Source organism: Corvus moneduloides, chromosome 26 (assembly GCF_009650955.1).
Source record: "Corvus moneduloides isolate bCorMon1 chromosome 26, bCorMon1.pri, whole genome shotgun sequence".
Taxonomy (NCBI): Eukaryota; Metazoa; Chordata; class Aves; order Passeriformes; family Corvidae; genus Corvus; species Corvus moneduloides.
In genome coordinates this window covers 302,609-325,030 of record NC_045501.1, presented here as the reverse complement: position 1 = coordinate 325,030, position 22,422 = coordinate 302,609, and the positions used below count along the sequence as shown (strand labels likewise).

The following is a 22,422-nucleotide window of genomic DNA, read 5'->3' as shown; positions in this document are numbered from 1 at the left end:
GGAAAACAAGGTATCACTTGCAGGGCAGTGCTCACAGGGCAGTAAAGAATGGAGATCCCTGCCCCTCTGACTCATCACAAGGGGCAAGAACTCCTCTCGTGAAAACTTGGGTGCACTTTCCTCTCTCCAGCAGCAGATGAGCTTACACACACAAACAGTCCCATTTCCAACCCTCACGTTTCTCCCCAGCAAGCAGAGCTCCTCCACAAAGCCTAAGTATGGCCCCTTACTTGGCACAAGGTCTTTAACCTCTCTTAAGAGATTACACAAACTCAATCTGTGCCAAAGCTGTGCTCTTGGCACCTTTTTTTGTTACCCAGCATACATGGAGCAGCCTGATACAGCTTTTAGACTCCAAAGGAGATTCCCATCACACAAAGAACAGCAGCTTCCCCAGATGATGCCCACTCCTACAACAAATAACCAGGAAGGCTTTTTATTTCCTCTCCTCCTTCAGTAAGGGCAGAGAAAGGGGAGAGAAAGGTAACAAATCAGCAACGCTCCCTCAGTAAATAAATGCATGCACACACAGAGTTAACTGTAAGTGCTTCCTTGTGATTCCAGAAACGGGAGGAAGTGAACAACTACAAATCCATACCTCAAGTGCTTGACATAAAAGCATATGGTACCTACAGGAATGAGCTTGAAGGAATCTTAAAAACACGCTGAAGTGCAATATTACAGGTGCTGGGAAGCCACAGTTGCTATTCAAGTTAATAGAACCTCTGGCTGCCCACCAGCACCTCAAGCAACACCGTCAGCAAAGAAAGGGAAGAAAAAGATCTGGAGCATCAACCTATGACAAACTCTTCATCAAAGAAAGAGCCCTGTTTACCTCTGGAATTCACTTTGTATCTCGCAGAACAGAGCAATCTAGTGCAATGATCTATTTCTGTAACCTTAAAAATAGTTTGGGGTATTTTTTTAATGTTGTTTTATTTTTTAAATGAACAAGTAGAGCCTTGTCTAAAAGAGATTTAAATACCCTGCAGCCAGATGTTCTCAGAGAGGCGGCTCCACACAGGCTGCTCGCTTCAGAATTTTGTATTTATAACATAAAGCCACTGAAGCACCAGTTTGTTGGTCTGTGGTTGTGCCAGAAAATAACACAGCCTTAGGACACAGTCAATGCTCTTTAAGAAATACACTGGGATATAGGTAGGAAGTCAGGTAAGTACAACTGGCACTTCCATCTAAGCATGCACGTTCTCACCAGTTTGTACATTTGTACCTGTCCGCTCACCTGTCCAAAGACTGGCAGCTTCCTGACACTGAGTTTTCAGCACTGCTTAGAGGGTCCAGCATCTGCAACACAGAAGAAAGCACACAGCAACATCAGTGCAGTCCAGGGCCCAGGAGAGGCTGTGCCAGAGGAGCAGAGCCCACGACTGCCTGCCCACAGGACATTCAGCTGAAGAAGGGAGTCTAAGCCTACTTAAATGTACAATTTTCCTTTATCTCCCACAAAAATTAGGTTAATATAAAATTTGAGGCACTGCTTTAGTTGTTGAAGGACTCTGCTGTGAAAAATGCAAGCTTTAGCCAGCCTTGTGCTGCATTTTGATCCCAACTGGCTCCAGGAACAGTCTCTGCTGGTGCTGCTGCCTCCACCTGCAAGTTGCCCTTTGGCCTCACTTCCCAGTTTTTTGAATGGAGAGCAGAGTTTCAAAAGCAAGAGGGTCACACAAATGTGGTAATAGGAAACCTTGTCACACGTGTGACAGCACCAAAACTGCTCAGTCAGAGGTGGATGGGCAATGCCCAGAACAGGCAACTGCTTCTGGCAGCCCAACAAAGGCTTTGAGCTCACACAGCTACAATTTGAAGCTGTTCAAATGCACAAAGCAGCACCTTTTAGAATCCCAGAATGATTTGGGTTGGAAAGGACCTTAGGGATCATCCAATTCCACTCCCTGCCATGGGCAGGGACACCTTCCACTAGACCAGGCTCTCCAAGGTTGCCCCTGGACACTTCCAGGGATGGGGCAGCCACACCTTTCTGGACAACCTGTGCCTCACCACCTAATGGTGTTGATGCAACTACAACCAGTGAATATTTGGGAAAGAAAAAGAGGGCCCAGATCCCAGCAGAATCCCTTAACAGCTGGACTCAGGTTGCACCCTGATGCTCATACTCACACACTGCTCGCTGGTCTCTGGGATGAACTCGCCCTCGCTGTTGATGCTGGTGTAGGAGCCCTGGCGGGCGATGCGCTGCTGCCGCTCCGGCACGTACCCGGGCGGAGGCGAGCTCCGGCCCGTGCTCTGCGAACCTGGGACAAGGACAGGGCTGACACTGCTGCTGGCTGACACTGCCCGTGTAACAAACCCCAGGCACCTCCTCTAACACCGAACCTCTGTGACCACAGGAATTCCAGAGTGAGCCCTACGGTCTGGACTGATGTGGAACCAGGAAAGCCAAATTGTCTGATGTGCACCTGTACTGATGTTTTAGAAGCTACATGGTTGATGCTGAAGCCCCTGACAAAGCAGACACCTCTTTCTAACCTCTTCTGCTCAGCTTCCTGAGCATAATTTCAGCACCTCAGGGAAGGCGGGATTCCAGGAATCCCTGGCTTTTGGGCATGAGCTCCACTGCTAATCTCCACTAAACAAAACACTTGTCAGGGCAACCACTCTTCTGTCTTAATTATAAATTTACGGTAATTTCCTTTGAGTGACAGCACATTCCTGCTGGTCATTATCAGCTGAGCTAGTTATACTGACACCCAGCAATTTCAGTATCCCATGGGAGCACTGCTACCTTTGGATATAACCCCCAGTTTCTGTGTTACTGCATGAAAAATCAAACTTTACAGTTAGTTTGGGCCAAACCACTGTTTTGGAGGCCTAATCTGCAATTCCTGGTAATTGGATGAGATAGCTGAAGGACAGAAAGTATGTTTAGGGGCCAAAGGATGAGAAAAACAGTTTAATCATCTGTAGTGGCACTACCTAAAGAGTTTCTCTTGTGCTACCTACTGAGAGAAACTTCATCCTTAGGGTTTATTTTTTCCTTGCAAGTCTCAAAGAAGACGAAACTTTAGACACACAAAGAAAAAATCCCCCTTTTGCAGTGACCTATCCACCTGCAGCTGCCACCAATTCCCACTGTGAGCTCCAAGAACTGCTGTGGTCCAGCCAATCTGCTCAAGGTCACCCATGAAGTCGGAGGCAGCAGGTGAAGATCAGCTCTCAAGCTGTGCTCCTTACAACACTGTCTTTAATTAACTGTGTGTACTCAGGTGCTAGGATAGATGGGTAAAGATCAGCAAATATTCTCCCAAGGAAAATATTTTCTGTAGAAGTTGTTGTCATAAAAGAGCAAAGGCAAAGAGCCAGGAGAAGTGAACTGAAAAGCAGAGCACACACCTTTGAGGGGGCTGAAAAGCAGAGCACACACCTTTGAGGGGCCGCAGAAGGAAAATGAACAATGCTGGCATGGCTTAGAGTGCAAGGGGGGTGAACTACGTAACAAAAGGAGATTGACAGAATCATGGGATCATTAAGGTTGGAGAAGACCTCCAAGATCATTAAGCCCAAGACTGTCAAGTCCACAGTCTACTACTGCTCAGAGCTACCACCTGACTCCCCCAGCAGCCCTCGGGGCTCCCGTGCTGTCTGGAGCCATGTGGAGCGGGTGGGAGAACCCCAGAGCGTGCGTGGCTCCCCAGCCCCGGGAGCACTTTCACTCCTTCCGACCGTGCCACGGCCACAGCGAGCCCAGGGCCGCTGGCGCTGGCCCAGCTGCTGTTGTGGAAAGGCCCCATCCCTGGGCAGGAAAAGGAAGTTGGCACTAAATCCATGTATATCAAAGGAAGTGAGTGGAAAAAACACAAGCCCTGCCAGAATGCTTAGCAACTTTTTCTTTTTTTTTTTCTCTTTTAAATAAAAGTTATCTTTACTTCCAAAGCTCTGAACTGGTGACAGCAGGCTTGAGGCCCTTTGGAGCTCAGGAGCCACACAGGTCCCTCTCCTGCTTGCAAAAAGCTTTTGTTGAACACTGCTTTGGACTTTAAATGCATGACATGGTACGAGTTGGAGAGTCTCTATGCCTGAAACACCAGGAAACGGGGCACGTTCCTTTTCCAAACCAAAGATAGGAAAAGAGAAGGAAGAAGAAATGGATGCAAGACCGAGCTATTGCCAAATTACCAGCAGACCTCTGACAGAACTGGAACTCTTCTGGACCTCTTCATAATGTGACAGTCTAGTACGACATGTTCAGAAAATAAAACTAATGGTTCCTTGACTGCTGAATGACAAGCTATTCAGAAATTATCCATAAGCTGGGATAGGAGGAAAGAGTGTGTAACTGGGATATAGAAGGGGCCCCTTACTACTTGTTACGTGTTTATCCATGACAGACATTCGCTATAGTCTGTTGGCTTTGGCACCATTATCTGAATACCTCAGAATGTCAGTAAAGGAGAAATATATATATATATATAGAGAGAGAGAGAGAGATATATTTTAAATAAAATATTTTTGGCATTCAATTTGTCTGTTAAAAAAGAAATGTGGTGTTCAGACATGCATGGATACCACTGCCTTCTCAGGACCAAGGAATGCTGCTCTTTTTATGCATATTAACTTCAAACTAGGAAGGATGGGAAAAGTCTTTTTGTCCCCATTTCAGCCACGTACTTCACAAGCTTTCAGCACTTCTTTGTTTGCTGCTTCATAAAAACAAACTGTACAGAAGGGGATCAGCAAACTCTCCACAGGATACAACAGGTTTGTTAGACAAGTCCCACATTGAGAACTACTGGTCTAGTTCTCAAGTCCTTCCTTGAGCTCATTCTCCCAGTTACCTTTGGTCAGAATAGTGTGGATACAACTCTGGTTTGGGCGCCCCAGTAGGGAGACTGTTGTGGTTTAATCTTTATTTATTATTTGATATTTTGCACTGCAAATACTGATCTAAAATCATGTAATTATTCTGCCTCAAGTTTACAGAGTTAATGAAACTGAAGCACTCCTTTGCCACAGAGAAGAACTTGCAAACAAACCAACTCTGACATTCCCAGCTCCTGGTGCTGCCCTCGTGACTCCCATCACCTGTGCTCTGAGACATCAGCTCTGACAAGCCCCAAAATAGCTGTTGTAACAAACAGAGTCATCCTCTGCTTCTGTTTCCAGCAAAATTTACCTTCTCTCATTTCTGAAGCAGAAATATTTTACACAGAGCAGCATTTCAGGCTCTGGCCTTCACACTCTCACCTTCCTCCTCCACTTTCACTGCTCACTGAGCTTCACACCAAGGAGCCAAATCCTAAACCACAGACTTTTTTGGGCCCATAAGTCCTGGAAGGTGTTTTACATGTTTTAGTTTTTCATATAAAGGTTAACAGCTTTGAGCATCCTTCAAGAATACATTTGACTTGTGTTGCACAGTTATACAGAAGGTTGTAACACAGAAATTGGGAGAAGTAACACAAATCTGCCAGGGATGGAAGTCATAAAAATTACAGAAGTCTTACATGGACCTTTCCCCTAAACAGGAGTTCACTGAGCTAACAGAAACCCAAAGAAATGAGACAAAGGTACATGTTACTCTGATTTTTTTCATTATCTTTTGTGCACCTCTGATTTTGTCTTGTGCTCTACTCACCTGATAACTCCAAGAGTGAAAGTTTAGGCAACTCAGAATGTAGGACACTAGCTGGATATGCAGTAGTAATTCCGAGTAAAATGCTTGATTACAGAAGTCAGGACAGATTCCAAAGCCCGACATAAAAAAAATCAAATCTAGGTTTCATGAACTGAAATTGCCAATCTAAATAAAAAGCTTAATGGACTCACATCAGCTTTCCAGATTTCTAACCACAATGGCTCTGGCTTTAGGACATCCCCTTTAACAGCTCCTCAGCTGTTCCACAACTTAGCAAGGAACTTTGAAACATTCTATTGTAAACATATTAAGAGCTTTTGAAAATGAACTGCCTTGTCCTAGAATAACCTTTCAATTTCTCATGGCTCTCCTAAATGCTGTACCATAAACACTAGTGCCCAAAGATACATTTCAACAAACAAAAACATGCAGAAGTGGCAAAAATACTCACTGACAGACAGATGCCTACTTCTGGGTTCTGGTTGCTGATAAGGTGTGCTCACATCCCCCACAGATTGGGAAGTTTTAATCCTGACTTGCTTGGGCAGTCCAGAATGGGGTGAAGAACTGGTCTGCTGGGTAAAATGAAAAGAATAAATTAAAATAAAATAAAATGAAGTGAGATGAAGGAGCTCGAGCAGCCTGACCACAGTTTCAAATATATTATGCTTAGTACCAAGGAAGTGCTGAGCAACAGTTCCACAGCCCAAAATCTTATTAATTCAGAAAACACAAACAAAAAGGCAGCAAAAGAGCAAGGTTTACAGTTATGGTGTAAAACAGGAGTCAGAGAACTGGAACAAGCTCTTGTGCAGCTCAACTCAAGTGCATGATTTGCAGGTCTCAGTGTCTGGCACCACCAGGTACCTGTAAAACACGAGGGGCTCCTGTCCCCCCCTGAGGCCAGGACACAGAAGGACCCACAATTTCCATCAGCCACCTTGGCCAGCAGAGACAAGTTCTGAATCCTGCACTGTTTCAGAAGCAACCTGACTCCCCACAGCCTTTAAAAAGTAAATTCATAATTCAGACTGACTAAGTGAAAACAAATTCTGGAGTTTAATAGCACCAACAGTCAGGAGATGCCAAGATGAATTTATTCATCCTTCCCTGAACTTACATAGCTATTATCTAATTAAAGATCATTTTTCCACAGAGCCCTAATTTCATTCAAAGCAGGAAGAGGAATGAGACACATGGAACCTCCCCCAAGCCAATGAGATCCTGTGTTACAGCAGGGGCTCAATACCTACAGACACTTTCAATTTTAACCTTGACCCAACACACCTTGTTTTACAAGCAGGTGTAATATTCCCTTCCTCTTAGAGTTACAGAATTTATCTTATTTGAGAAGAACATAACCAAAGACACCTCAGGGAAATAAATTCTGATTTCTGAAAATTATTTGAACATGACAGGCAAACAAGGCATGACTATTCCAAAAACTTTAATTCAGTAATAAAGTACTGAATGGCTGCTCATTGAATAAGTACATACACTTGAAAGAGTAGGGAGAGAGCCTAATTTAAATCACATAAACCTCCACCCTGGGCAGGTTCATGGGAGCTGGATAAAGGGTGCAGAGGTCACCCCGTTGATGGACGGTCTGGTTTTGGTATTACAGGTGTTCCAACTTCACCAGTTCTCCCCACTGGTTTCTAAACATAAAGAAAAGACTGGCAACAGGCGCGAACCGACTGAGAAAAGAAACGAGTCACAGGAAGAGACGTAAGAAAATTAATCTGAATGCTGCTCACAAACACAGGCTCCTGGTACAAGGGACCCAGCTACTGCTGTAAAGTTCATTTGCTTTCTGTAGACATTTGTGCCAAAGTCACTTTTCCATCCCCAGAAAAAGAAAAGAGCACAACCAAAACAAAATCTGCATCCTGTACTTCAGGAAAATAATGCTTCCCGCTCCCTCAGTGGGATGAGATCATGCAGCCAAGAAACCTCCTTCAGGCTTGTGGGCTTTATCCCACGGAGGGCTCTCCTGTCAGGCAACTCAGAGCAGCAGAGGAAGTTGGAGGAGAGGGGGGGGGAAACAGTGGCACTTACTGAAGGCTTTGCTGTTTGTTTCTGCTTTGAGTAAAAGAGGAAAAAACAGCCAATAAACGGACAACACCAGCAGTGGCTACTGGCTGGTGCAGGGTGAGATTTACCAAGTGTTTTACTGGTTATGCAAAGTTAGATGGTATCATTTGACAGCTGGCTGCAGCCTGGAGGCACTGACATCAACAGAGGGCTGGGAAAGAGGATTGTCTGACTGTGCTGTACCAAAAGCTGAGGCCACCTTTTGCAGGATGTTTCCTGACAACACAGACCACCAGGTCAGACCAAAGACCTTCTTTCCAAGTATTGTCTTCAGAAGAGGCAGCAACAAATGCTCAGGGAAAGGGCACAGGACAAGGAACAGCATCATCCCCTCCTAGACCTTCCCAGTCATTTGGGAAAGGGCTGTTAACACTCCTGAAGGTCTTTGTACTTCCATTACCATGGATCATCAAATTAAAGAACAGCTAGAAGTCCATTTACGTTATCATGACAGTTCCAAGAATTACAGGTGTGATTATTTCAAGAGTTGAGCTCCCAGCCTGCAGAACTTGAATAGGGATGAACGTTCCAGACTGACAAGCTACTACCAACAGAGCAGCTTTTTGTGTCACACTCTTCAGGAGAATGTGGTAATTAACAAAACAAGTATCTAAGCTATCAAGGTCTTTGGCTTGAAAAGCTGCATGAGATTAATTCTGAAGAAAAAAAAAAATAGAGATACTGGTTGAGTGAACTGTGTTTTCCAGTCACAGATCAGGAATAAGGGAAACTTCTGACTCTTTTTGCCCTCTTCAGCTTGCAGTTCATTCATTGTCCAAAATGGGCATCTTTGGGAGCTTGACTTAAAAGATTTATTTCTCATATTATGATCTTTTCTGCTGAAAAAAGCAAAGTACATTGATACTCACTGCCACAGCCACCTATGGTAGATGAGAGCGAACCAAGACACAAACCAATTCATCTTAGGTGTGAATACACCACTATTAGCAAAGGCAACTCAGTTTCCACAGAGTCAGGCTGGACTCAGTGCATCAGGGCTACAGAGCTGAAAAATCACTGGGAGCTGTCCCCAGGCTTCTCACCCAGGAAAAAAGTGCTAAAGGCTTTTCTTCAAGGACAGCCTGTGCTCCAAAGGCCAAATAATTCCACATGTCATCAAGTGTTTTCTGCCTACAGCCACTGGGTATTTGATATAAAATGGCCTTCACATGACAGCTTAAAAAGCTGCAGTGTTTTAGCCCCCAAACAGCTGCTAAAGCCAGGAAAAAAAGTCCCAACACAAAAAGACACCTATAGCTGAGCCAAAGCAAAGAGGATAAACACATGCATTTGCACCTGGGAAGAGTGATTTTATAATCCCTGTTACTCCCAGGTAATGCTGCCATCCTGCTTTAGAGTCTTGAGGGGTAAACCCCTTCATTTTGCTGCAGTCCCAGAAGTTGTTACCTACATGGTTTCTGTCCTGGGACAGCAATAGTATCCTCAGGCTTTTCACATTTGAGCTCCGGTCTAAGAGGTCTACAGCTTTATCCAGGTCATCCTGGTTTTTCAAAGGAATAGAGAGCTGCAAAGTAAAGAACAGGAAAAAAATCATTAGAAAAGACAGAAAAAAATAAGTCTACTTCTACATTAGGTATTTGAACAAACATTAGAAAAATACCAGAATATGAAACAGGATTCTGGTTGCTCAGTTATTCCACAAATTTTCATTCCAATACTGTCTTACTGTCCTTTTTAATGAGGTTTTACTCCCATGTCAGAGAAACGGCTGACCCTATCCTCTAAAGCACCACCCATGAAAGTATTAATTGCATTAATTGCTACCTGGATTTGCTGTTTGCAAAGAACAAGTCAGCCCCTGACTCTCTGATGAGAAAACGGTCTCAGAATACTTATGAATCCAGACCTAATGATCAAGTGAAAATTCGGTTTCAGGTAGAAAGAAGATAAAGACTTTGAAAGAGGGAATCAAATTAGAATTTAAAACTTGCTGTTAAGACTCCATGAAATCAGGCTGAGACACCCTCTATTTTACAGCCCACTCACACCTTAAAATGGGAATTTTATTAACAAAGAACTCTCACTTTTGTCCTACTCTCTCTGGTGATTGGGGTTTTGTATCTCTCTCATTAGGGCAACACCACAACAAAAAAACCCCAAAAACAAGGAAAAGCCAGTGTGTCCAGGATGAGAAAGCCACCAAAATACTTCTGATTATTAACAGCGACAAAAGCTGCTCCCTGTGTCACCTCCTCTCCCAATGGCAGTGCCCACAGCCCTCTCACTGCACAGACTGGCCTGCAAGAGTTGCTTTTGAAAGCAAAATACTTCAAATATTTTTTTTTTACTTTCCTAAGAGAGTGTCCTAAGCAACACCAGAACAAGGGAACAAGATGCTGATGTTTGTACAACACACACAGCAGTGAGATGCTTTATCAGGATCAGCACATTTGCATTGGGTCAGGGATTCAACACCGGCTTGTATTAAAGGAAGACCCAAAAATTAATATTTCTGGGTACAGAATTTGTGATGGGGAAAGGATGTATCATCCAGAGACCACTGACAGCTCAGTACCTCGTTGTTCATGTAGTGGAGGTCCAGGGGCTGCCCAAAGGCTGTTTTCACTTTCTGCTGCACGTCTTCGTAGCGCACGGGACGGACGAATGGGATAATCCTGGGAGGAAAGAAAATCACTGACTCAGTTCAGAGATACACCTGATAAAGCAATCAAATCAGATGGCTGAACCATTAAACCCACATTTGAATGGTTTCCTTTCATCCTCAAGCAGGTAGTGAACCTTTCAAATTTAAATTTGTATGTATTATTTCAATAAGGAATTACTGATTTCTGGCCCATTTCCATAGAGTTTGCCAAAATACAACACTCAGCTGGAGATTTCAAATAGAATCCCTTTGTCCTGGGCAGAAAAGTATCCTTTTTTGAATAAATGTCTTTCACATTACAGGATACAAATGCCCCATGCACCTTGGGTTAAAAAATACCACCTGCTCTGGCACAGCTGAGATACTGCCACAAAGAGCTGGATTGTGAGCACCAATTAACAAACTTGTCACAAGGCAGAAATAACAGGATACAACAAGGTCTCCCCTGAGCCTCCTCTTCACCAGGCTAAACAATCCAAGATCCTCTTCACACATGAACTATTATAATATCTGGTTATACTTTTTGTCCTCAATTGGAAGATTAGTGCTGTTTCCGATGCAATTTTTGCTAGTTAACTTCTAGGAAAAAAAATCAATTTCAACCAAAGAACTTTCAGTTTATTTATATATATCTTCTTCCTATTTCTTTTGCTACATCAGCACACTACAAATGATCAAGGGACTGTTTGCACTTCCAAGTTACTGAGTGGACTATGGAAACTCCAGACCTGTCTTGCTCAGAGGCAACTCAGTGAAATCCTGAATTATCTCACTTGAGTTTGTGAGGAAAGGGAGGGAGGGTGGCTTTCTGTAGGGGCAATAGATAGAAGCTGTGGCTGCCCCATCCCTGGAAGCACACAAGGCCAGGTTGGTTGGGGCTTGGAGTAACCTGGGATAGTGGAAGGTGGCCCTGCCCATGGCAGGGGTGGCACTGGGTCTTTGAGGTCCCTTCCAACCCAAACCATCCTGGGATTCTGTGATTCTGTAATGAACCTGTGCTTTGGAGAGAAGGCTCAGTTTCCCAATCATCCATCCACCCATCAATACAGCTTCATCAGCCTTGGGTATCCTTCCATGAGATGCAGCTTTTGTTTTAAATAACCCTTGTGTCAGTTGGCTTCCTCAGCCCCTTCCCATGAAGGGTTATCTTGCTACCAGACCTACAATGTTCAGCTATTTGGAAATAATTGTCCTTGTTAAAAAGCAGCCCACAATAACATTTTCTACATATTCCTAGAAACCCATACATGAAATTACAGTGCTCTGGCACCACACGAATGCAATGCAGCTCTCAGTCCCTTATAAAGGCTCCCATTCTACACTCAGTGCATTCAAAAGCAGAGCTGTTCTCAGGTGCCACAAATTCTATTAGTTTAAAAACTCTGTGCACTCCTGTAACACAAAATCCTGGACTGCAGGGTTTAAGAAGCCCATTCCTGCCTGACCACCTTAAATATTTGTGGTTAGATCTGGCAGCGCCCGTGAAACCAAGCACACACACTGACATTCTGGGGCAAGCTCCCTGTCTGGAACTGCACACTGTGCTGGGAGCAGGGAATTCAGGCAAGCACAACTGCATAATCAGACTGACACACAATCAACTTTTCATTTTAGGAAAAAAAAAAACCAAAAAAAACCCCTTCTGCCCCCCTGAGCTCCATGCCACGTGAAATGCACCCAGCAGACAGGCAAGATGATAAGCCTGTGGTGACAGGATTTTGTTGCTGACTTCCCCTGTCCTGACACGGTGTGACAAGAAATTGTGACGTGTCCCACTGTGGCTCTGGCGTCGTCCCGAGAAAGCCCCTGACACAGGAGAGTGCTGAGCAGACCTGGCTGACAAAGGAGGAAGCAGATCCCAGAGATGATTACATGTCACATTTCTCTCTCAGCACAAAAAGTCGGTGACAGAATTCATCATGTAGGATTTCAGTGAAAGAAACAGTTCAAGTTTTGAGGAAGAGTAGAAATTATTCTCCACAGCCTGCTTTTCCAACAAAGAACACTTCTGCTTTCCTAACAGAAATCCCAAAATCTGACAAAGGAAGAGCTTCAACAACTCAGCCAATAACCTCTCCTAGAACAGGCTGTGAGGATCACTACAGACAACTTGTACTCCTGTACCATTGACATTAAATTTGCATTTTATCATGAAACTGTGAACCACGTCATGTGGGAAGTACTGTCTGGCCTGGGAGAAACCAAAGGATTCCCACAAGATGGCTGTGAAGATGGCACATACATTCATGCTTACAACCCAATTAATACCTTCCAAAATACGGACATTATAACCCAGCATCAAGATCTCTTTTTCCCTCAGTGAGAACAGACTCAGAGACCCCAGACAAGCCTGGAGCCTTCTTGAGTGTTCACACAGCCACCAGTCAATAAACGTTTTGAGAGCTCCTCTCAATTTGATGGCAAGTAAGAGGCTTTTTGAGACCTACTTTGAAATATTTCAGCAAATTTATCCATTGCAAACAATGCTGTAAAAACTGAAACTGCTATTTCAGTTATTTCTGGGCTTTCTTGTAAAAGAATGTCTCTCAAAACCAAATATCAGAGGAAATAACAAAGAAGCTTTTACACCAGTGAAAAAAAATCTTCCCTTGTATCTATTGCTCAATCACAGCAGGGCAGTGATAACGACAGGGCATCAGGAAGTGAGAAACTAGAAAAGAATGACACTAATTTGATCAGCTTCATTTGGTTTTAGTTAAATGAAACGAAATGGGAACACATCTGAAATAAGACTTTCAGGCTGAACTTATTTCAGGGCAGACAGCTTTTAAAAATGCTGCAGTTCACTTACAAATAAATATTATGGAAATAAATCAGTGTTTTATGACACACTGATCTCTAAAAATAACCAAGTTGTGTGTGACCTGTTTGCTATTGCCTTCACTGTGTGATTTTCATTCAGGAAAAAGGAAAGCAAAGCCAACAAAATATTTAAGCTAAATTACTGATGACTAAATTACTCTCCTAAGCAGAGATCCAAAGCAGTGAAGGCCAACTTACCGTCTCTCCCCATTATGTTCAAACTTTATTCTGACGTCATTCTGCAGGAGAAAGAACAAAAGGTGAGCTCACAATCAAACTCTGGCACACACAAAAGCATCATATCATGATTTTAATATTTTAACTTTCTCCACGGAAGCTGAAGCAGATATGGAAACACGTGGCTGATACATGAACACACCATGTGAGGAATGGAGAAATTGCTGAAGGAGAAAGAGAAGGAAAAGGGTAAAAACTAAGATGTAATTTTTGTAAACTGTCACTTAAACAGAGGGCACTGAAATAAACTTTAAAGAAAATTAATCTTTAACACTGCATGGGAATAATCTGAAATTCAGTCCTAACTGCTTATTAATCTGAAGTTAATTTTCTTTAAGCATGCTCAAAGCATGCACGGCAAAAAAAGAGAGAGAGAACGTGCTACATTCTTTATTCTTACTCCTATTTTTAATTTTTATTCCAATTTATTATTCTTTATTCTTAAGACATGGACTAAATCTCTGCTTTTGCAAAAATGCAGCCCCTGGAACTCAAGCTGAGTTACAAATAGGCTGATTCTGTGTCACCTTTTAAAGCTCTAAGGTTTCATCAAAGGGGTCATTACCTCCATCTGGATGGTTAAAAGCACTGACTGTGCAACCTGTGCAGTCACTGTAAACTCAGAAGATGCTCTGTGGCATGGAAGAGTCAGCAAGCTGAACTTTCAACTCTGGACATCGAAGTTCAAACCCCAATTTAGGTCAGAAAGACAAAAATAAAAGGGAAAAATCTGCTCTGATAAGACTCCATCATTTCTGCTGCACAATTTATGTGATTGGAATAGATTAAGCCATCTGTGAAAGCCTCAGACAATAGGCAATCATACATCTAGGAACTTCAAAAAAACATGGCCAGGAAATGCTCTTTAGCTGGAGGAAGTTTCTGGCAGGCCCAGTGGTCAAGAATGCAGTTCAAAAGCACCCAGGGAGGCCCTAGGAGGACACAGGATTCCTGCAGCAGTGCTGGAGGGACAGCATGGACCAGGGAAAATGACCTTCCCAACGCCAGCAACAACCAGCTGCAGGTGGGTCATTCACACCTAACTTTAAAGGGCATTTTTTTAGATGTGGGAAGACAAAGAACTTAGTCCAGAATTACTCCAAAATGAAACAAATTCTGGGGAACTCATCTGAATTGAGCAGTAAAGGAACAATGCAGCAAACAGAATAAGAATAACATCCTATAAAAGATGTCTACCAGCCAACTCCTGATCAAAAAGTTGTTCTTAGACATATTGCATGAAGCAATGATTGCTTTATATCAGGATTTTCAGGAAAGTAAGGCTCTGGTTTTGTTTTAACATTATACTATTTTAAGTAGCACAGCCTAAAGGAACTAAACAGAACAGTTTGGATGCAATGGAATTCAAACCATTTTTCATATTAAATTTCTGACCTCAAGATGTGGTTTAGGCCCTGGAGCAGCCAACTGACAGCTCTCATCAGTTGAAATTAGACAACACTAAAAGATCCCCAGGGCTCTTTGGAAACCTCTCTAACTTGCTGGTACCCAAGCAAACTACAGCCACTTTCTCAACTCCATTGCTTGCTTCGAAGCCTGTAATTTGGAGTAAAAGGAAAAAGGGGATGGACTTTGGCATTTATTGCTCGATTTTTCCAAAAGGACCTGACATTGCCCATTCATGTCTACTTATCAAAGATCTAAGAAAAGGTGTTCAGAGTGATCTTGGTGTTCCCATTTCAGAGAGAACCTAGAGGAGTTAAGCATCCAGTGCTTTCAGTTTCTCTTGAAAGCAGTGAATCCACCACTTCTTAAAGCAATTTGCATAAACTGTCCTCAGAGATGATTAAAAAGGCAAATCCAAGTTTAGCACTTCAGTGTTCCAGTTCTGTGACGTGGTATCATAAATCACAATTACAGATTTTGATTTAAGGCATCTCTGAATTTCTGTTTCAAAGTGATTTGAAAAGGATTTTGTACTACTTCATCTACGGATTTGTCCAACACATTCAAGGAAATCCCAGATCCAGCTGAACAAGTAGATTGTGAACAGGCAAAGCATAAGGAAGACAGACATGAACTTCAAAGCCTGCTCCAAAAAGCTTAAACCTGTAACAGGAATAAACCCGAGAAGAGTTATTTTACTGACATAGGAAACTTCTCCTGCTCATGTCAGTCTTGCTGCCAGTAACTTGATTTAATTTTGAACTACAGTAATGGACAAACAATTCTTGACTAGAATTGTTGCTTTTGCTTTGAAGCATTTAATTTAAATGACATTGAGCATCTCCAGACAAAGCTGCATTATTCTGTCCTTCCTTTTTACCAGAACATCAATACCATCGTTTTCTCCAAGAAAAGTCTGGAGGAATCTGGAACCAACCTAAAGAGACTTCAAAGCATTGACTCCACCACTCATTACCTTGGGAATCACAGACTGGTTTGGGCTGGGAGGGACCTCAAAGCCCCTCCAGTCCCACCCCCTGCCACGGCCAGGGACACCTTCCACTACCCCAGGGTGCTCCCAGCCCCAGTGTCCAGCCTGGCCTTGGGCACTGCCAGGGATCCAGGGGCAGCCCCAGCTGCTCTGGGCACCCTGTGCCAGGGCCTGCCCACCCTCCCAGCCAGGAACTCCTTCCCAATATCCCACCCAACCCTGCCCTCCTTCAGCTTAAGGCCTTTTCCCCTTGTCCTGACCCTACAGCAAATGTGCACACACTGCTACATCAGGACAGAGTCAGGGAAGAAAAGCCTTCCTGGCCTCCCACCTGCTTAAAGGAAATCCATAAAGTCACTGCACACAACCTGAAGACATACTCCTAATTTATAACTGCTAATATGGAAATGAAACCAGCTTTCTCACCGGAATTTTTTTTTCTTCCACTGCAGAGGCACACTGGTTCATTATTGCTGGGCTGCCCAAGAGGGGGGGACTGCTGGCATTGTGCTTTTTCTTTAAAAAACAATAAAATCACTTTAAAAAATGGAAATATGACTGTGAAATCAGAAAGCTACTTGCTAAATTTTTTAGCTGGGCAGACCAAACCCCATAAAAAATACATGTGGGGAGAATGCAGTATACTAAGATGTTGCAAATTATCAAATACATGTATATACATATATACACATATATAATGTAATATATATTAAATATTTTATTTAAAAATAAATATAGAGCATATACAATATAAGATACATAAAATTTATACTATGTTATATTATATTATATATAAAATACATAAGATCTTACATAAAAGCATAAAAAATAGAAAAGCTACCATATTTGCCACAGTCTGAGCAGGACCAAGGAGGATCTAATTCACATCTGATGCTTTGGCTGTTGGAAGCACAGGACAGAGCCAAGGCAGCAGATCCTCTGTCCACCTGCTCTGCCCCCTCTGCCTCCAGGTCACCAGTTCAGGTACTCACTAACTGGCCCATTACCTGTTTGTTGGAGTGAGCAGTGTCTTTATTCTTCATGGTGTCATACCCAGGCAGCCGGTGACGTCTGCCCATCTGGAGTGCCACCAGGTCTTTCATGATGGACTTCAAGGCCTCTTGTTCATCTGTGATGCACAAGAATTTCAGGAGTAAGTTGTCTGGGTGAGCACCAACCATGGCATTTCTGCACCTCTGACAGTTCTGCACTGGTTTTCTGCTGGCTCATAGAACAACAATCCTTTTTAGGACCTTTGCAAATACACTGTGATTTCATTTAGTCGTAAAAAAGCCCAAACTTAACCAAATATCACAACATAATAAACTGACAGATAAATGTTAAGTCACTTGTCCAATGTCATAGAAGGATCTGGCCAGAGTAAGGATGAGAATGAATATCCCCAGCCCCTAATTCTGTTCAAAAGGCTTCACAACAAACAGTAAAACTTGGACAGATTTGCGAGACCATCACAGGGCATTTAGGAAGGGCAAACTGATGTGCTTCTGCCAAGGAAAACCTGGTAAAAGGCTATTCTTTCCCATTTTATATCCTGTTAACTCTGAATTCTTGCTTGCTAGTGGAACAAACCACGGCCAGTAGAAAGAGAAATGAAAATCTGGACGAAGAATCATCTTGGAGTATCTCTGAACACAAATCCACTTGCACTGATTGCCCCAACACATTCCTCTCTTCCCTCGGAACAAGCTGATGGAATAAAATTCAAACCATTTCATGAGATTTCAAGATCTGCTGAACAGGTTCAAGTTGTCCAGCACTAAGAACACCGTCTGCTGGCAAAGTACAATGCAGCAGGTTCAATTCAAGGCTTCTTGCCTTGCAGCAATATAAAAACACACACTGATTTTTTTCTTGTATGTTCCACTGACTAAGAATTACTTTCTGAAGATTCCTGATGTAACCAATTTAAAGTATTCTCTCCCATTGCCTATGAGTTTTGAGAAGCGATATTTAGCAGAACTTTGTGCAACGTTTAGAGAAAAAAACAAAGATGTAAAAGGACAGAAATGCACAGTAGCTGGGCTGTGATGGATGGTGCATGAAGGTCTAAAAGCTATGGAAATTAATCCTTTACTTGAGCAAGGATAACCACCCTAAATTCCTTGATATTACAAAAGGTAAAGGAAGCTGCCAAGCGAAGTTTTGTCCAAAATGGGATTGCTCTGGGCACTTGGCTGCCAGGCACTGTGCCACAGCTAACAAAGCAGCACCTCATGCTGTCACTCTGCTCCTGGCACATTCCTGCCCACTGGATTGGCTGGCTGGTGTCTCACATATCAAGACTCAAAAAGGTTTTAGGGATAAAGTGCTGTTTCCTTGGCAAGTAATACACCCAGTTAAATCCTTCCTGATATTAAGGCATTACTTAGGCATGGAATTTGAAGCAATGATTTGATCAGCTCTGGACAATGGCCAGGAGAATCTGCCCTTTCTGAAAGAGTCTGGGAGGACCTGAACCCTAGTTTTGAATGTAAAGCTTTTTTTTTTTTTGGTAATTGGGACTTTTGGAAGTGATGTGAACCAGATGAGGCCATCACAGCCCTACTCACACAATGGTGTGTCAGGTGTGCAGTGCCTGATATGCACAGCTCCTCCTTTCTTCCCTCAATATGTCACTTTGAGGAGTTTGAATTTAAATAAGTGTTTTTGAAGCTGATTTGTAAATAACTGAAACTTAATTTTAAAAATCCACCATGGCTACACACTCATCCCTCATTCATGGCAGTGGTTTGATGGGTAATCACTTGCATTTGGAAGAGTTGTCCTGGGAACAGCTGCTGAACATCAAATGATGGACTGACTCGCATCTGTATTTCTCTGTAAAAGGGACTCATTGGGACTATTTGTTTCTGCAATTTCATGTTGTGCATTTGTTCACGAGTCTCTCCAAAGCAGTTAGCTTATGTTTTATGCAGAAGACTGGCTTAATAATTAATCAATGTCTGAATAACAAACTAGATTCTTGCAATGCTTAAAGATGACTGATGTGGGACACACATGGCTTGTAAAGCACGCAGGGAGCAAATCCTGCCAAAGGTTAGAAGCAAAACAGGGGAAAAATACACCTATTTGTAAGGAGGAAACATCTGAAGAAGTCCCAGTCAGAACAGAAGTCACACTAGGATTATCTTTGCTGCAACCAATAGTTTCTGCCCAGGTCTATTTTAGGTTTCACAGGATCCCAAAATGGTTTGGGTTGGAAGGGACCTCAAAGCTCATCCAGTCCCACCCCACCATGGGCAGGGACACCTTCCACTGTCCCAGGCTGCTCCCAGCCCCAATGTCCAGCCTGGCCTTGGGCACTGCCAGGGATCCAGGGGCAGCCCCAGCTGCTCTGGGCACCCTGTGCCAGGGCCTGCCCACCCTCACAGGGAGGAATTCCTTCCCATATCCCATCTATCCCTGCCCCCTGGCAGTTTGAAGCCATTCCCTGTGTCCTGTCCATCCAGGCCCTTGCAAAGCCTCTCTCCGTCTTTCTTGCAGGCTCCCTTCAGGCACTGGAAGCTGAGTCCTTACTCTGTCCTGAGAGCACCCAACATCTGAGATACATCCACTGTGGACTTCAGAATGTTACATCAAAAACCAGAAACATCGAGCCTAGACCAGAGCATGGAAGGGAATGAAAAGAAATCTCGCAATGGATCTGCAGAAGGTGTTAATTACAGAAAAACTCTTAAAAAAGGAACGCAGAGCAGAGAATATAAAAAAATCCAAATCAAAACCCACCAAATCTCTGCTGTCCAAGACAAGCCAAATGAGACAATAACCACATTGTGGCAGTGGAGAAGAGAGAGCACTCCTTGACATTCCAACTGTGTGGAAAGAAGCGAGGGGTGTAAGTAACACAACCAAAGCAAGAGGCTGCTTTTTGAGAAGCACATCAGCCAAAGGAAATAATTGCTGGGATCTATCTCAGCACTAAGTAACCCCTTGTGGGACAAAAGTGTGAAGAAACAGCTGTGAATGAAGCTAAAGTTCCAGGTAGGCAACGGCACAACTTTTTCTTTTCCTTTTTTTTTTTTTTAAGTTTCCAACTTTACAGTTGAACGTTTAACCTTTACCTTTACTGGAGTGCCTCCAATTTACTGGTACTCTTTCACTTTGATGGCATTAAGCACAACCTTGGAGTCACCTCGCAGGCAAAGGCTGAAACTGTGCACAACAAAATACTACAACCTATGGCCTGGAACATCCCTGAGGTTCCTACCACCCAAAACACTCAGGGAAGAGCTGGGATACAAGTTTTCCACTACAGCGCAGTTTGGGTTTGGCCAGATACCAGGAGGATGAAGAAGAGCTTGTCTTGGCAGAGTTCCTTTGGGCAAGAAGCAAACCAGCTATGAAAGCAGTTTATAACTGAGGGCTCATGACAAGAAATCAAGTCAATCAAAGAATATGTCTGGGAATAAGAATTCTCCTTTAAACAGGATCATCACTGGAAAGCAAAGATCAGTGGTTACAATGGTTGGCTACAGGCGTTCGATCCCGGGTTCCAGGCTGTGTACAGCCAGCTTGCTCAGTCACTCGTGTCACAGAGGACACATCCAGCCAACTACGTGTCCCTTACTACTGATTGTAGCTTGGCTACAAAGAGAATTTATTTATTAGCTGAGGCAACTAGTGAATTAACAACACAAACTCTAAAGGGCAGCATCTGGCAAACGCTAGAGCTCAACACTCTCAGGCCCAGAGTGGGACTGTTGGGGTGTCCTGAGCAGGACCAGGAGGTGGACTCCATGATCCCTGTGGGTTCCTTCCTACTCCAGATATTCTATAAACCCCAGTTAGTGCCCTGCGAGGTCTGTATCTCACTCACTGCAGTCGCTCTAACACTGAAATACTATTTATCTTCATAAAACTGGAACAGTTCACGTTCTAACAAAGGTGATGGAACAACTTCAGGTGAGTTTGAATCTTATAATACATTTTTTAGTAGTCTTACACTGAGTAGTCTTACTACTACTAAACCATACATCCTGTAATTCATGCCTATGTTGATGAGGTAGGACATGACAGAGTATTTATCTCTTAAAAATATAAAATAAGTCAAATATTGATCTGAGCTAGTGTAGGGAAAAATTGTCTCCAGTGAGGACAGCACTGTGATGGATTTAATGTTGAGAAGCATGAGCACTCCTTTATTTCCATCCACACAGAGAATTTCCATAGAATGCCTTGGAGAAGCACGTGGAGCAGCGTTACATTAATCACACAATGCAGAAGCTGCTACAAATGAAAACGAAGCAATTTTTGGAGTGCACTGAGAGACCCTGTTTTGCCTGGTCTCCAGTAGGTCTGGGAAACACAGTTCTGCTTTGTGCGGGAAAGATGTTGTCCAGGAAATGCTTTTCATGTTTTAAAAACTACACTCAAGGATTTTTATAACTTCGATAAAAGCAAACTGCTGCTCACGGAGAAAGTTATTCCTCTCCACAAAGCATTTACTTCAACCAATCCGTGGTTTGTTACACAGGTCTGAACAAGTCAGAAATGGAAACAGTTTTGAAAAAAAAAAAAAGTCACAAAGAACAGCGAAAGTATCTGCACATGGATAAAAACAGGAAGTCTGTGAACCCCCCTAACCCAGGATCATGTTTTATGTGGTGTGATAGCAGGAGCCACGATGACACATTGGTTTAAAAGAGAAAAAAGTGAATAAATCTGTGTATTTGTTATCTACCACCGCAACAGCAAAGCTGGTTTGGGCAAGTGATTGGCAGATCCAGGGACAATGAAGAAATTTTAGACAAACTGTGTCTCTGTTAAAGGTCTCAAAAAGGTCTTTTGAAAGAGTTTCATTTTGAGTCCTTTGCTGTGGGCAGTTTAAGTGGTACCAAAATGCTGCTGTGCCCCAGCTTTGGGAAATCAAAAATGACCTGGTCTGTAGAGCGAGGAAAAATCAGAGAGCTCTAGGAGGCTGACCCTTGTAGGATATATTCAGGATCCCTCTTCTCATTCACAAATTAAAGGACAAAAATGGGATTTGGGATTTGAGCTGGTCCTAACCTGCAGGCTCAGCCCTGCTCCCTCCCCCCGGGTGTCACTGGGTGCGTGTGAGCCAAGGGAAGGAAGTGACACAGGCAGGAAAACCCAGCAGATCGAGGGAAGGACTGGAGCGAGCAGGGCCTGCACACCTCAGAGCCAGCACCGCTCACCCCTGCACAGGGACAGCGAGAGAGGCAGAGATCCCCAAGAGCCCTATTCTCAAGCCTGCCAAGGAGGGTCTGCAGGGAAATCAAGCTCAGGAATTGTCCCGGCTGTGCAGGGCTCGGATCCGCTCCAGGTGAGCCCTGGCTGAACCACCGGAACTCCAGCAAACTCTGACATCAACCACCCCACGTGTCCTTCAGGTGGGTTACAAAACACCAGATTAAAGAACATCAGAGCGTGATATACAGCCCATTACCCATTATTAATCAGATTATTTGATTAGAGTTGCTGAATGAATTTAGGTTTTTCCCATTATAAAGGGATCTGGTTGCAGCTGTGCCATGATACACAAAACGCTATGGTGGAGTGGTCCATGAAATTGTATTTTTTCATTCTGCACTCACATGTCTACAAACACAGGTCCAACTGCCATTGGAAAACACTTTAATGGAAATCCAA

At 43.4% G+C, this 22,422-nt stretch overlaps 1 protein-coding gene across 2 annotated transcripts in view; it reads right to left on the bottom strand.

The window, feature by feature from the left end:
• MAP3K3 (mitogen-activated protein kinase kinase kinase 3) overlaps nt 1–22,422 on the bottom strand; it is a 37,264-nt gene that overhangs the window by 13,638 nt on the left and 1,204 nt on the right. The window contains exons 2-9 of one of the 2 annotated variants that reach the window (XM_032134114.1): nt 16,800–16,921; nt 16,219–16,308; nt 13,356–13,396; nt 10,245–10,344; nt 9,120–9,233; nt 6,066–6,189; nt 2,140–2,273; nt 1,244–1,305 (exon numbers count right to left, since the gene is read on the bottom strand). In XM_032134114.1, coding sequence (XP_031990005.1) covers nt 1,244–1,305; nt 2,140–2,273; nt 6,066–6,189; nt 9,120–9,233; nt 10,245–10,344; nt 13,356–13,396; nt 16,219–16,308; nt 16,800–16,921 — 787 coding nt within the window. The remainder of the gene's footprint in view (nt 1–1,243; nt 1,306–2,139; nt 2,274–6,065; nt 6,190–9,119; nt 9,234–10,244; nt 10,345–13,355; nt 13,397–16,218; nt 16,309–16,799; nt 16,922–22,422) is intronic. The other variant, XM_032134115.1, reaches the window with a different exon arrangement.